This window comes from Lepidochelys kempii, chromosome 1, assembly GCF_965140285.1.
Source record: "Lepidochelys kempii isolate rLepKem1 chromosome 1, rLepKem1.hap1, whole genome shotgun sequence".
Taxonomy (NCBI): domain Eukaryota; kingdom Metazoa; phylum Chordata; order Testudines; family Cheloniidae; genus Lepidochelys; species Lepidochelys kempii.
In genome coordinates, this window is record NC_136380.1 from 162,612,216 (window position 1) to 162,626,634 (window position 14,419).

At 41.3% G+C, this 14,419-nt stretch overlaps 1 protein-coding gene across 3 annotated transcripts in view; it reads right to left on the reverse strand.

Annotated features, from left to right (window-relative positions):
- TTC3 (tetratricopeptide repeat domain 3) overlaps window positions 1-14,419 on the reverse strand; it is a 131,340-nt gene that overhangs the window by 83,483 nt on the left and 33,438 nt on the right. For all 3 annotated transcript variants that reach the window (XM_073360955.2, XM_078854584.1, XM_078854583.1), the window contains 2 exons: window positions 13,513-13,636; window positions 5,837-5,894 (listed from right to left, as the gene is read on the reverse strand). In XM_073360955.2, the coding sequence (XP_073217056.2) occupies window positions 5,837-5,894; window positions 13,513-13,636 (182 nt within the window). The remainder of the gene's footprint in view (window positions 1-5,836; window positions 5,895-13,512; window positions 13,637-14,419) is intronic.

Consider the following 14,419-nt stretch of genomic DNA (forward strand, 5'->3'; position numbering starts at 1 on the left):
TGGTTGTTAGTAGGTGTCCTTGTTTGTTTCTGATGAGAATGTTTGTTGGTGTCTGCCATTTACCACTGATAAGCTGCGTCATTTTGTAGATGGTTCCTTGCTCACCACGAGCAACTGCATTCTCTGCTTGTGTTACCAGATTATCAAAATAATGCCGTTTGTCCGCTCTCACAAGGCGTTTGACCTACCGGTGTGCCTTGCTATACTGCTCGTGGTATTTGTCTTTTAGCTTCTGGGATTTTGTGTCTAAAATTTTTTTCTTCATCCATGTGTTTACGGTAAAATGTTTAGGGTAAAATGTTGGAAGCTGAATAAGTTGGTTCATGCGAAAAGCAGAAGACACTTTAGGGGTGAACTTCAGATGCAACTTGGGTGTGACCTTGTCCAGAAAAAATATCCTGAAAGGAGGTTGAGCCATCTGTTGGGGTGGTGCTGACGTAAGTCTGGTAACCTGAAGTCCTACGTCTGCTAGAGGATTTGGGGAGCAGAGTTCTGTTAGCATCAGGCTGGGAAAACTGCTGAATTGTGACTATCATTGGGGACTTGGGTAAACTGATGGTGGCCTTTGGTCAAATCATGTAAAAGAAAAAGTATACAAAGAACGACATGACATAGGTGTATGTTGCCCTGAAACATGGATGCCCCTGCAAGAGTCCCAGTGAGAAGTTAATAATTATCAGTAGTGTCAACCTCAAACAGTGGCCTGTTCTCAGTTGTCCCTCACAGAACTATCATAGGACAAATTAATTACATAATGCCAGCTAGGCATAATTTGAAGACATGTGGCACCTCTGTGCAAGATAGATATAAAGGCTAGAAAAGAAAGGCATCAGGAGGAGGGCAGGGCCGGATTAACTCTCCTGTGGGCCCGGGGCTATTAGATTTTGTGAGGCCCCTTTACACAAGTCTTTTTCCTGGGAGGTAGTTTGGTGCAGGAGGGGGCTGGGGCAGGGGATTGGGGTGTAGAAGAGGGTGTGGAGTTTAGTAGGCAGTTTGGGTGCAGAAGTGGGCTCCAGGCTGGGGCAGGGGTGCAGGAGAGGGTGCGAGGTGTAGGCTGCAGCTGGGAGGCGCTTACCACAGGCGGCTCCTGGCCAGCGGTGCAGCAGGGCTCAGGCTGCCTGCCTGCCTGCCATAGCCCCATGCTGCTCCCAGAAGTGGCTGGCTGCTAGCAAGTCTTTGTGGCCCCTGTAGGGAGATGGGCAGTGGGTCTCCGTGCGCTGCCCCCATAGCTCCCATTGGCCGGTTCTGGACGATTTCAAACACCCACTTGTCAGAGGTTATCTGTTCCCAGATGCTGTAAAATGGGGAGAGGCCATCTCTGAAAGGAGGAGAGGGATTTCCCAGTGTGTGGTAGTAGAGAGAGTGTTCTACGGCCACCTCAAACAACTCGTCAAAACTACCATTTTGATATTGATGGCTGTGACAAAGTCGTTTGTGGTCCTGACTGCTTCCGCTTAGGGAACCTCAGTTTCTTCCTTTGAGGTTCATAGGGCCTCTGTGATTGATACTGAGGCATATATTGCAATGAACAAGGCTTAAATTGTGGCTGAGGGCTATGCTTCCTCTTCTAGGCTGGAGTGTAAATTCCCAGTGAGCGGAGGGTCACCGAAGAACCCTTCTGTGTGTGAAGGGATGCATCCGTCTTCTCAGTGAACAGCTTCATTCCCTCACAGGAGAGGTCCTCCACTGTCTCCTGGAACTCTTTGGGGAAACCTGATGACTATAGCCACGAAGTCCTTCTCATAACCACTGCAGTGGAAATCAGGCACGCTGCCGTACCTGCTGCATCTAGAGCGGATTGGAGGAATGTCTTCGCTACCAGTTGGCCCTCTCTGATTATGGCCGAGAATTGGTCTTTATAAGAATCTGGCAGCTGTTCAATAAAATAATTTAACTTCCTGTAATTCTGGTAGAACTTGGCCAATAAAAAGCCTGGTAGTTAGCCACCCATAACTGCAGAGAGGCAGATGAGTATGCTTTCCTGCCGAACAAGTATTTTCTGTCCCGCTCAGAAGGAGTGGACCTAGATTGGTACTGGAGGCCCCTAGAACTAACTGCGTCCACTATAATAGAGTTCAGAGGCAGGTGAGAAAACAGGAACTCTGTGCCCTTTGCCAACATAGTACTTTTTGTCCACCCACTTACACATTGGCAGTGCAGAGGCTGGGGTCTGCCATACGATTCTGGCAGGGTATGGAAGCACCTCATTCACAGGGAGCACACTTAGGCAGAGGTGGAAGTATGTAGAATATCTACCAGTTTGTGGTTCAGTCACCTCATGTAGCTGAATTTGTAGGGCTTCTGCAACACTCTGGGCCAATCCTGCAATGACTTGAAGTCATCCGCCATGAAGTCATCATGAAGTCATCTGGATGGCGGAGGAGGCATCACCGCCTGATCAGGCGAGGAGAACGACACACAGGCTTGAAGGATACCCTCTCTTTCTGCCTGAAGGCTCGATTTCCTCCATCAGTTGTACAGCAGGTTCCGTGGTCCTTGATGCTGCTGCTGAAGGAGGGTATCTCCTAGATTGCTGTATCACACTAGGACCCTGGAGGTTTTCTGTCTCTGGGCTGGTCCCAGTATGGCCACTGGGGGTAGCAGGCTGGCAGCTGATACCGGGGCTGCCCATACCATGGAGGTTGAGGGGCTGGCAGGCGGTATACCTGTTGTCTATGCTGGAGTTGAGGCCAGTATGGCGGGTATGAGGAGCACTGGAAAACCAGGTCCCCCTCTTGCTAACTCTTCAATTCCTCTGAGGAGAAGGGCAGTGCACGGCACGGAGAAGCCATCGATTCCAATGCCCTGGGGGAGCTCGGTACCAGGGCTCTGGTGCGGAGTATGGGTGAGTCCGGTACTTCAGATATGGAGAGGTCAGATGCACACCAGAATTCTGTCAGTGCAGGGAGCGTTGGTGCCAGTAGTTGTCATTGCTGATTGGCTTGTACTGATGGAGACAGCAACCTGGGCCTGACCAAATGGTCCGCCCGTGCCACGTGCACCAGTGTTGGTGCTGTTGACGTGACAATGTGGCTTCCCTAGGGTGGACTTTTTATGTTTTTCACACCCTCTTAGTAGCAGAGCTTCCTTGCCCATGCCATTGGGTCTTTGGGATGACTGACTTGCTCAGTCGGCTCAGTACCTTGAGAGCCTTGAGTAGTCAATCTACTCAGCATTGATGCCAATAGTACCAATGGTAAGGATGGAGCCGAGGAACATTTCCAGCTCAATCTGGGTTCGCTGTGGGGACTCAGACCTTTTCTTAAAGGTCTTGAGTGAGTGGCTCGTCTCCTTGAAATCACCTGCCTTTGACATAAAAGGTTGCAGTTATAGCTCTCACCGGGACTCCGGAGGTTGAAGGGCCGACTCTGTAAGCAGAAGTTTAAGCTTCAATTCTCTGTCCTTCTTGGACTTGGGTTTTAGCTGCTGGCATCAATCACACTTTTGTGGATTGTGCTGTTCCCCCAAGCAGCAAACGCATTGCAAGTGTCCCTCTGTTACCGGGATGGATTCCTCGCAGGTCGGACACTTCTTGAAGCCTGGAGAGTCAGGCATATCCTGACTGGTCCAGGAGGTCCCACGATTGACAGGAGGCAAACCCTTTCTTCTTTTCTTTTTCTTCTCTTTTTCCCAGTTTTTTTTTTTTTTTGGCATGGCCAACTGAAAAACTGAAGGTACTTGAAGAAAAAAAAGCTTCAAATGAGGCTAAATTTGCAAATCCACGGAGCATTAACGATCCATGAACAGACAGCTCTCAACTCCGTCTCTAGCCAGGAGTGGTTGAGAAGGAACTGAGAGGGAAATGCCCGTGCATGCTGGCTAGCCTCGTGGCAAGCGAGGAGCTACGTGGGCAGGATGGACTGCTATTGTAATTCTCCGATCGGCAGCACAGGGACGCACGCAAACCTATAGTGGAGCACACATAGGGACACTACTTAAAGAAGCAGCATGTATTTAACTTTTGCGTGGTCAGGCTACAGGGCCCTGTGCCTTGCAGGAACAAGCCCTCAGATTGTAAACACACACTTCATTCAGCAACCAGGAATGTCTGCAACTCTATATAACCATTTTAAACAAGAACAAGCTCTGAATGCAAAGAGTAACTCTCATGCCTCCTCAACCACTTACTACTGTTATCAGGAAATATCAACATTGTTAACTACATTTAGGAAAGGCAGACTCTTTTTGAAGAGGACTATTACATAACTCTTAAAATCTCCATCTTTGGCACAGAAACAGAAGCCCCACCCCCACACACCCCTGCAATGGGGATGATCCTCTATCAAGAGATTTTTTTTTTTTTTTTGGTCCAAGAAACAAGTTCTTATCCAAAAATTGATGGAATCTATATGGAATGGATAGTGACGGCTAGTGTGTATGGGGTCAATAGCTAGAGAGCTATGTGATCTCTACACACTATATCCCTTGATTGTTTAACTTCTAATTTATACCAAATGGAAGCCAGATTTCCCCAAAATACATATAATTATAAGAGGAAACATTTCTAGACCTCAAAATAGCCAGCTACTGACAGTTATGTGAACATCCTCTATTTCTCAATTTCTCTACTTTTTCCCTCCACCTATATGCAGTGTCTTTATTCCGACATTACTCTCCGTTTAGTAACCTGCCTCATTCCAATATACAGAAAAAAGAGTTTAGTGGAGCTATGCTTCAGTGTTTACAGTTACTTGCCACATAAAACAATGAACTGCATCGTACCTTTTTATATGGTCTAAACTAAAAAATAACTAAGGGTTGGGGGGGTAGGGTGGAGGGCATGGAAACCGCTATAGCTTTAAGTGCTTTTTCTCCCCGATTACAGTTTTTCTTTTTAAATATGTTGGGCTTTGATTTTGGCATTCATCAGTAAACTATGCATCTTGAAATCATTATGTATCTTAAAGTTATACATGCACACTAAGAAAAATGGTGCATTCTAATTTTGGACCAAACATAACAATGACAGCTGTACTGGGTCAGACCAAAGGTCCATCTAGCCCAATATCGTGTCTTCCAGCAGTGGCCAATGCCAGGTTTTCAGAGCAGTGGTTCTCAACCAGGGGTAAATGTATCCGTAGGGGTATGCAGATGTCTTCCAGGGGGTACGTCAACTCATCTAGATATTTGCCTAATTTTAGAACAGGCTACAGAAAAAGCACTACTGAAGTCCGTACAAACTAAAATTTCATACAGACAATGACTTGTTTATATTGCTCTATATATTATACACTGAAATGTATTTGTATTCCAATAGATGTATTTTATAATTATATGGTAAAAATGAAAAAGTAAGCAATTTTTCAGTAATAGTGTGCTGTGACACTTTTGTATTTTTATGTCTGATTTTATAAGCAAGTAGTTTTTAAGTGAGGTGAAACTTGGGAGTACACAAGACAAATCAGAATTCTGAAAAAGGTACAGTAGTCTGGAAAGGTTGAGAACCACTGCTTCAGAAGGAATGAACAGAACAGGTAATCACTAAGTGATCCATCTCCCGTCCAAAGGGATAGTCTAACCTGCTGCTATTGCCTGACTCATATACGTTGGTCTGTTTAGTTCCACTTTCAATTCCAAATGCATACTGATGAGTAAGATCTAATTAACAATGGATGAATAAAACAGGAAGGGGACAGCTGGATAAGAGAAGAGCAATATGACAATTGAAGGGGGGAAAACATAAGACAAATGACAGTTTACTGAGATTTTGGTATACAGTATTTTCAAGTCTGCTTGACTGTGACACAGTTATTTAAGAAGGGGAAAAAAGACACACCCCCTAAATTAAATTTCCATTACTTTTAGAGCTAACTCAGTCAATTAAAAATTAACTCACCTGATGGAAGTGCTGAAGACCAGTCTTTATTTTTTGCACTTATAGAATCAGTAGTCACCTAACAACAAATAAACAAACTTGATTTTTCACAGAAAACATATATTAGATAAATATGAAGTTCCAATGACATAGTAGAACTATGTTTATGCTACAGATAATGATAAGTATTATCCGAATAAAATAAAATATTAAAAATAGGTTATGATATCAATAGTTAAAGAACTAAAATAGGGACAAATTTCTCTTAAAAAAAGTAAAATTAGAAGTGATCAACTTTGGTGAGTAAAAGGAACTCACTTATGTTCTCATTCACTGTAAATACATTAGACCAGGGGTCCTCAACGTGGTGCCTGCGGACGCAATGGCGCCCCCTGGGGCAGTTGTGTGCACCCGTAGGACACCGTGCCGCCAAAATGCTGCCTCCGAGCGCGGTCACCTGAGAACCGCCCGCTGAAGTGCAGCCGAGAACTCACTAATGTCAATGGGGCACCACATATCTACACAGTCAATTCATATGGAAGAGTTTGCAGGATCAGGACCTAAATATTTGTTCCAATATCATAACCTCCATCCAACCCTTCCACTCTACCAGTGAACCAGCCTCAAAGCCCTGTTCATCTGTTTCTCCCACAAGTATCTCTATGACTTTCTTTGTCATGCTTTTCTTACTGTAGTCTGCCAGGCCACTAACCTCACTTCATCTAAGTACTGCTTCTTCTATGCCAACAAGAAGTGAATAAATAATGCCAATTTCATTTTTTTTTTTAAATAAAAAGCTCGATGGACAGACCATTGTGTGCACATTGCATAAGCAGCACAGTTGCATTATTGCACTACTTTAATCTTTGTCGTCTTTCTCATCTCTTCCTACCATATGGCACTCCCACTTGCTGTGTCACATCTAAAATTTAGACTGCAGTCTCTTTAAGGTAGCAACTGGGACTGGTCTCTGTCAACGAAACATGCAGCATACTTATGGGCAATCTAAAACAATAGCACAACACAAGCTTCTACCTTACATGGTTTGCTTTATTAGTACCGTATTTCAGCTAAATACCCACAAGAGCTACATCCAATCACAATGTATCAGGAAGAAGATATTTAGTCAAATTCTAATTTTGTCACCAATTTGGCAGGTATCACACCACCGTACTTTTGGTAGCTCAGATCTTCAGGGCTGTCTCTAAAATTCAAGACTTTTGGTAGTGCCACAGGCATAGATGTCATGATTGCATATAATACTGACAAGAATTAAAAAATATAAAAAACTTTGTAAAAACATTTTCACTTGCTATGGGCAAACACTCCCCAACTCAAAACCACAAAAACAAAGAAAGCAAGGGTAAAGCCATACATCTATTCTCATCAACTTCTCATACATACATATCCTCTCTGAAATCCCACACTATCTCTACTGTAAGCAAATCAAAAATTATCGAAGTCTCAAAGTGACATCCAGACAATCTTAACTCTGCCTCATGAGAGATGGCAATGATTCTGTGGAAGGATTCTCTTTTCTAGTTTGTGATTTTGTTTTGGGAGCCATTTGCCCTTTGGAACCTTCATCATTTTTAAGATTTTTGTTCTTGTTGTAATATTGAATGTTTACTAAATTTTGTTGCTATTAGTAAGGAGTGTTCTGTTTGTAGTATAATTGTTCACTGTATGCTAGGAATGCACAAGCACAGTAATTTTAGAGTGATATTGTATGCATGTGACATGTCACAGAGGACATAGGTAAGGTTGTGTAGGTACTACCTTGGCTGATAAGTGTTAATTTGCTTGGGGAAGAGTTGTTAAAAATAATAAGGTTGCTAAAAACAAATGCCCAAACTTAAAAGCACACATACAAAACAGTAAAATTTTAATAAAATCCTAATCTTTAAATTTCCCTGTTTGTTTGTTTAAATAAAACTGAAGATACTGTTAAGCTGTAGAGACCAATCAAAGTTAAACTGTCCACAAGGGGTCGTTCTGCTCCCCCCTTCACACCCTTCATCTCCTCACTGAAAGTTTAGGCTAGGGCAGCTGTCAGAACAGCACAGCTGTGCTCCTCTGTCTCTAATGTATCAGCTCCCCCACATTTTTCTGCCCACTCCAAGGCTTCTGGGATATTTAAGAGGGGGAAGGCAGAAGGGGAAACTGATCCCCAAGAGGCTGAGCAACACAGCTCCTAGATGCATTGCTCTGGCAGCAACCCCAGCCATCTAAGGGTCTCAGTATGACAACCCTCAGGCCAAGCCTCATAGTGGGGAGGGTGAGGATGAGGGGAAAGAGGGACTGGGGGTTGAATTTGTGGAGAGTAGATGAGATATCACAGGGAACACAAAGAGGGAGCCTAGATCATCCCTCCAATTTCCTCAATTACACTAATATTCAGTAACCACAGTGTTTAAGAAACTCTTTCAACTTTGATTGGATTCTATAATCCACCTTATTCCACAGAGAAATTTCCAACTCTGCACATTAAACCAATATTGACCCCTTCTTCTAAGGAGAACAGTATGTTTTCTTCAAAAAGCCTTTCCAGGAAGCAAATAAATGTGAGCTCTTCACCTTCTACACTCATGCTTTTTTCCCTTCCCTGATATCCTTTACATTATACAAGTTGAAGACTTTTCTGCTTCAAATAGAGAGTCATGCTGTAATTTATATTCTTTTCAAACCTAAACCAGGAGGGCTATTTTTCAAACAACAGTGTTTGCAGGAATACATGTGATACTGTTCTATGCTTACTGAATATTAATGAGTGACCTCTTTGTTCTCATACTATGGAACGCTTATCAATTATAGTTCTTAAAGGAACTGAAATGTTGCCACCCCTCTCTCTCACACATACAAAGGAGATGCTCACCATAAGCCCCCCTCCAAAATATTAAGTGTGCATGATAAGGCCAAATATTTGCACCCGCATAAAGTTAACTGTAGTTTAAATAAAACAAATAGATGACAGTTTAAAATATTATCCATCTACATTTTGCATGGATACAACTATACAATTTCCTAAGACATACCAAGTCTTTTAAATATTCTTTAAGCTACTGTTCAAAGTTTGTTACAGTAAGAGTTTATTGCAACACTGATAATCTGAAATAAGATAGTGTCTCCCTCCCATATCAAGCGATGGAAACTCCTCTTTTATACTAGTTCTTTAAATTCACACCATTTTTCTAGGATACCAAGTTTCAAAAGGCACTTGTTTCCTTTCTATAATGTATTACTGAAATTCAATTTCAAATTCATATTAATTTTATTATCTAAACTGCATTAAAATATTACCCCTTTTAATTCAGTAGTACAGAAAGTATTTATCAGTTTAAAGGAGACAGCGTATACTGACCTATTTTATGAAGATGTTCCTAGCTCAACAACAGGTGGCATGTTTTCACAAGAGGCAGTCTACCCACTAATACATAAGAACTGAAGCTTTAAAGTCCTCCTTGATTATCATACACATTGTAAAGAGAGTGGTCACTTTGGATGGGCTATTACCAGCAGGAGAGTGAGTTTGTGTGGGGGGGAGGGGGGGTGCGGAGGGTTAGAAAACCTGGATTTGTGCTGGAAATGGCCCAACTTGATTATCATACACATTGTAAGGAGAGTGATCACTTTAGATCAGCTATTACCAGCAGGAGAGTGGGGTGGGAGGAGGTATTGTTTCATGGTCTCTGTGTATATAATGTCTTCTGCAGTTTCCACAGTATGCATCCAATGAAGTGAGCTGTAGCTCACGAAAGCTTAGGCTCAAATAAATTGGTTAGTCTCTAAGGTGCCACAAGTACTCCTTTTCTTTTTGCGAATACAGACTAACACGGCTGTTACTCTGAAACCTCCTTTCATATACTTCCTCTTTTCAGTGAGAGCATTCCAATTAATTCATTGCTCAATCTTACTTTCTATTTTGCTACTCTGCTCTTCTGAGTCATCTACTGAGAAATGAAACCACATCAGTTTTGGTTCTAGCCAGACCTTGTTTTCACGTTGCTAGGCAGAATTTCTTTCACATTTACATAGCAGGTAAATGTCTTTTTACATTGCTGTAAGAGCCACATTATGAATCATCATGCCTCCATTAGTACACAGCATAACTAACCTATTAATTTCTAGTAATTGATAATGCTAAACGGAGTCAGAAAGAGGCAGAAAAGTTGAATTTAAAAGGAAAGAATGCCTTCAGAGAGTGACAGCTTTTTGTTCAGTTTCATTCCGTTTGCGCATACAGCTTTATCTTGGTCCTAGCCAGAGCTGAGCAAATAATGCCTTGTTTATCCCAGCCCTGTAGCCAGTGCTGTCATTCCAACAGTGTAAACACACTTTACACTAATGCAGGGGTCAAAGGCAGCATGTGAGATGATTTTGAGTCCCAGCCTTCTTGGACAGATACATTTGGATTTATTCAAAAGAAGGACTGTGCTGTTTGTGCTTTCTGTTGGGAAAGTGTTGTTTGTCACACATCAAGCGTTAGATGACAATTTCAAACGAAGCAGACAAGACTGAATCAATCAAAAAGGCAGTAGCAGGATATGAGAAGCAAAGCAGTGTTTTTTAAATGCTTAAGTATAAGTAAAAATCAAGCCACAGAAGGAAGTTACAAGATTGCACAGTGCATTGCAAAAAACGGAAAGCCATTTACAGATGGGAAATATATAAAAGAAGTTTTTCTCAGCAATTCGGAGGTTTTTTTCAATGATTTACCAAATAAAGATGCGTATCTAGAATAAAAGAACTGCCTGTCTCTGCCAGAACAGTTGAGACATGCATAAATGAAATGGCAGAAAACATTAACGGAAAGCAGAAAACTGCATTAAAAGACACAGCAGTGTTTAGTGTTGCAGTTGATGAGAGCATGGATATAAACGACTTTCCACATTTGGCAGTTGTTGCAAGATATTGTGCTTCCAATGAAACCCAAGAGGAACTTTGTTGCCTAAAATGCCTGCATGACACAACAAAGGGGGAAGATATAGCGGAAACTTTTGTAAACCATTTTGAAGAACGAGGAGTTGACATCGGAAAAATATTTTGTGTGACAACAGATGGTGCTCCTGCCATGGTCGGGAAAAAAAAGGGATTTGTAAAGTTACCTGAAGATCAAATTGGCCGCCCAACACTCAAATTTCACTCTATCATCCATCAAGAAAACCTGTGTGCTAAAATTTCTAATTCAGAGCTTAATAATGTGATGAATACAGCGGTGCAAATTGTGAATGTCGTTGTTGCTTGATCTGCTTTGACTAACAGACAGTTTCAAGCACTGCTAGAAGAAATGGACAGTGCTCAGAATGACATTCCACTTCACAGCAACATTTGGTGGCTAAGCCGTGGCAAGGTTTTGATGCGCTTTGTAAACTGTTTTGATGCAATCAAGGCCCTTTTGTCAGAAAAAGGACAAAACCACCCCAAACTGGATGATGACAAATGGCTGCGTAAGCTCATGTTTTTAACTGACATCACCACTCACCTAAACGAACTCAACCTCCGTCTCAAGGGTGCGGGGCAAATGGTTCTGGATCTTTATGAAAGGCATTTGTTGTAAAACTAGCAGTTTTTTCTCAGGATATTTGAACTACGACTTTCTGCTACTTCCAACACATAAAAGAGCTATCGACACATTGCACTGTCAGCGTCGATGAGATTGGAATGTACATGCAAGAACTGGAATTGGAATTTTCTGACAGATTGCAAGATTTCCAGTGATTTGGCCCAATGCTTTCTTTTCTAATTAAACCTGAGAAGTTCAATGAAAGCGACTTGGATTTGTCTATTTTCAGTGGATAGGTGTTGAAGATTTCGAAATGCAGCTCATTCAGTTAAAAAGCTCAGAATTGTGGGCATCAAAGTTTGGAGTTCTGTGGACTGCACTTATAGCTACCGAGAGAGATCATGGGGCCTCTGTTCTGACCTGATGGATGTCCCTGCCAGTGAAATTTAACTGTTTGAAGAAAATTGTGTTCGCAATGCTTTCAGCATTTGGATCCACACACCTGTATGAACAGGTATTTTCACACATGAAATCTGTCCTCTATCCCTCTCAGAGCCAGTTAAGAACTGATCACTCAGAAGCCTGCGTGCAGCTTCAAGTTCCAAGTACGTGCCAGACATTGGAAAACTCAGCAAGGAAAAGCAAGGGCAAGGGTAAGGATCACACTAAACTGATAAGATCTGCAATTTAATTTAAAATGAAGCTTCTTAAACATTTTAAAAACCTTATTTACTTTACATACAACAATAGTTTAATTATATATTATAGAGAGACCTTCTAAAAACATTAAAATGTAGTACTGGCACATGAAACCTTAAATTACAGTGAATAAATGAAGGCTTGGCACACCACTTCAGAAAGGTTGCCAGCCCCTGTACTAGTGTAATATGATTTGTACCAGTCAAGAATACCCTTGTTGCAAGACAGGATAAACTGAACCTTTTCAAATCCCATCTACACTAGACGTTTGTACTGAAACATCTACACTGCCATGTTTTTTCCCACTGAAGTATACCAGGCCTAAATTCTTAACAGAGATTTACTCTGCTTATACTCTAATAAATTTGTTAGTCTCTAAGGTGCCACAAGTACTCCTGGTTTTTTTCCTGCAACCATCATTACTTATTCCTATATGTTACTAAGGTATCGCTTTCCAGGGAATTTACAATACTTTCCAGTGATTTACATCTGAAGTCAATACTAGGTGTCCTGTTACAGATTGTTTTCAGTCTTTCCTATCTATTCTCTATCATTTATCTAATGTCTGGTCTTGTTGCTCAGGTACAAACAGTGTTGTTTCTAGTGATGTGAACTGGAATTTCCCATCTGAACTTCATTGCAAATCTGTCCCGATATTTGGTGTTTTACTGAAACCCCGAGCTCCTGGAATCACATTAAAGCATGAGAACCTCAGGTTTCATATTAAAAAGTTTCTGGTGTGAAATCCTGGCAAGACACCCACTGATTTCAGCTGGACCAGGAGTTTTACCCATAGCTTTTACGGTTGCGGAGAAGAGTTTAAAAATGTGACCTGAATGCACACTAAAAACTCAAACAGGACAGCAAATTAAAAAAAAAAAAAACTACTTTTTTGAATGTTTGAGGTTGGAAATACTGCATTTTTGTTCACTAAGCAGCCTACTGTTTGTGGCAGTAAGTAATGACTGGCCAAAATCCTGTGGCTGAAGGTTGGACTGTGCCAGGAGGCAAGTAGAGATGGTTTTCTGGCCACTGAGGCAATGTCAGTTAGGATTCTTTCTTCCAGTGAGCCCCAAACAATCCCTGTCTATTCCAGCTGGGAGTCTCTTCTCTTCCCCCAGCACCAAACTCCACCCCTGTCCAATCAATTTCCAACTACTCCTTCAAATCAGGAAAGAAAGGCAAGGCTGCACACAGTGTGCATCAGGGGAGAAATCTGCATGGAACTCAGTTTCATGATGCAGCAGGACAGATGAGCTGAATAAAGCTGCTAGCCCTTCAGGAGTGGATATGGTCACCTAATACTCATCAAAGTTGGTATAGTGAGTAATGAGCCAAGTTTTGTCAGCTCCAGTTTATCAGAGCTTCTGGGACAGTGTCTAAGGACTCAATAATACAAACTGTGTCTATCAAGGAAGTCCACAATTTTTATAAAGCACACGTTATTAACAGTAATTTCTAATCAGTAATAGTACAATTTAAAGATTAAAGTTACCTTGATATTGTGTTTTTGATGACAGCTGTGGTCTTTAGAGTCTGCTTGTATTTTCCTCCTTTCTTTGTCCATTTCTTTTGATTCTTGAGAATTGAATAAATCAGACCGTGAAGAACCACATTCTCTAAGGAAAATAAAATGATGTTTTCAGTGTTGGTAAGTCATATAGGCAATTCTTAAGACTATAGACTGTATATGTATTGCAAAAAAATCCCCATAAATAGATGGATCACAGATAGCTTAGACATATTTAAAGAGGTGGTCATGTAGCCAAGCTACCAAGCTCTTCAAAGTTCTTCAGACTACTGACCAGCAAGAAAAGAACTAAGTGGACAGCACCTCTAATCAAATAGCAAAGTGATGTTTTCTATAAAGAGTGTACATTTATACCGTTTCTGTCTACACATCAATCATACTCAATATGCTATAGCAAATGTTGTTTCTGCTATACAGAAAAGGAGGTTATGGAGGGAATTTCTTCAGGTCACTAATTTTTACAGAAAACTGGTTTTAATTATAGTGACTGCATTCTTTTTTATAATGGCACATGCCATAAAGCTTACAAGTGTAACAATAAAATCTAATGCATCTTTTAGAGAAAAAAGCTTAGTTTATAGGCATGTACTTTAACACAGCTAAATAAACAGTGACTAAGGTGGAGGGGGAACAAAAATACCTGAAGGGTCAAATCCTATATTTTTCTATATACAGACCCAAAAGATACATTTGACTAGACTGGGATTGCCCAATAGATGTACATATTAAACTTCAGTGATGCTAAAATTAATCTATGATTATTACATGTGATGATTGGTGCTCAATTACTCCATATATCTAAGATTCAATATGGTTTTAACCCCTAGGGATTTTCTGTGGTTTAGCTGAATCTAAATCTAAACTTTTTATG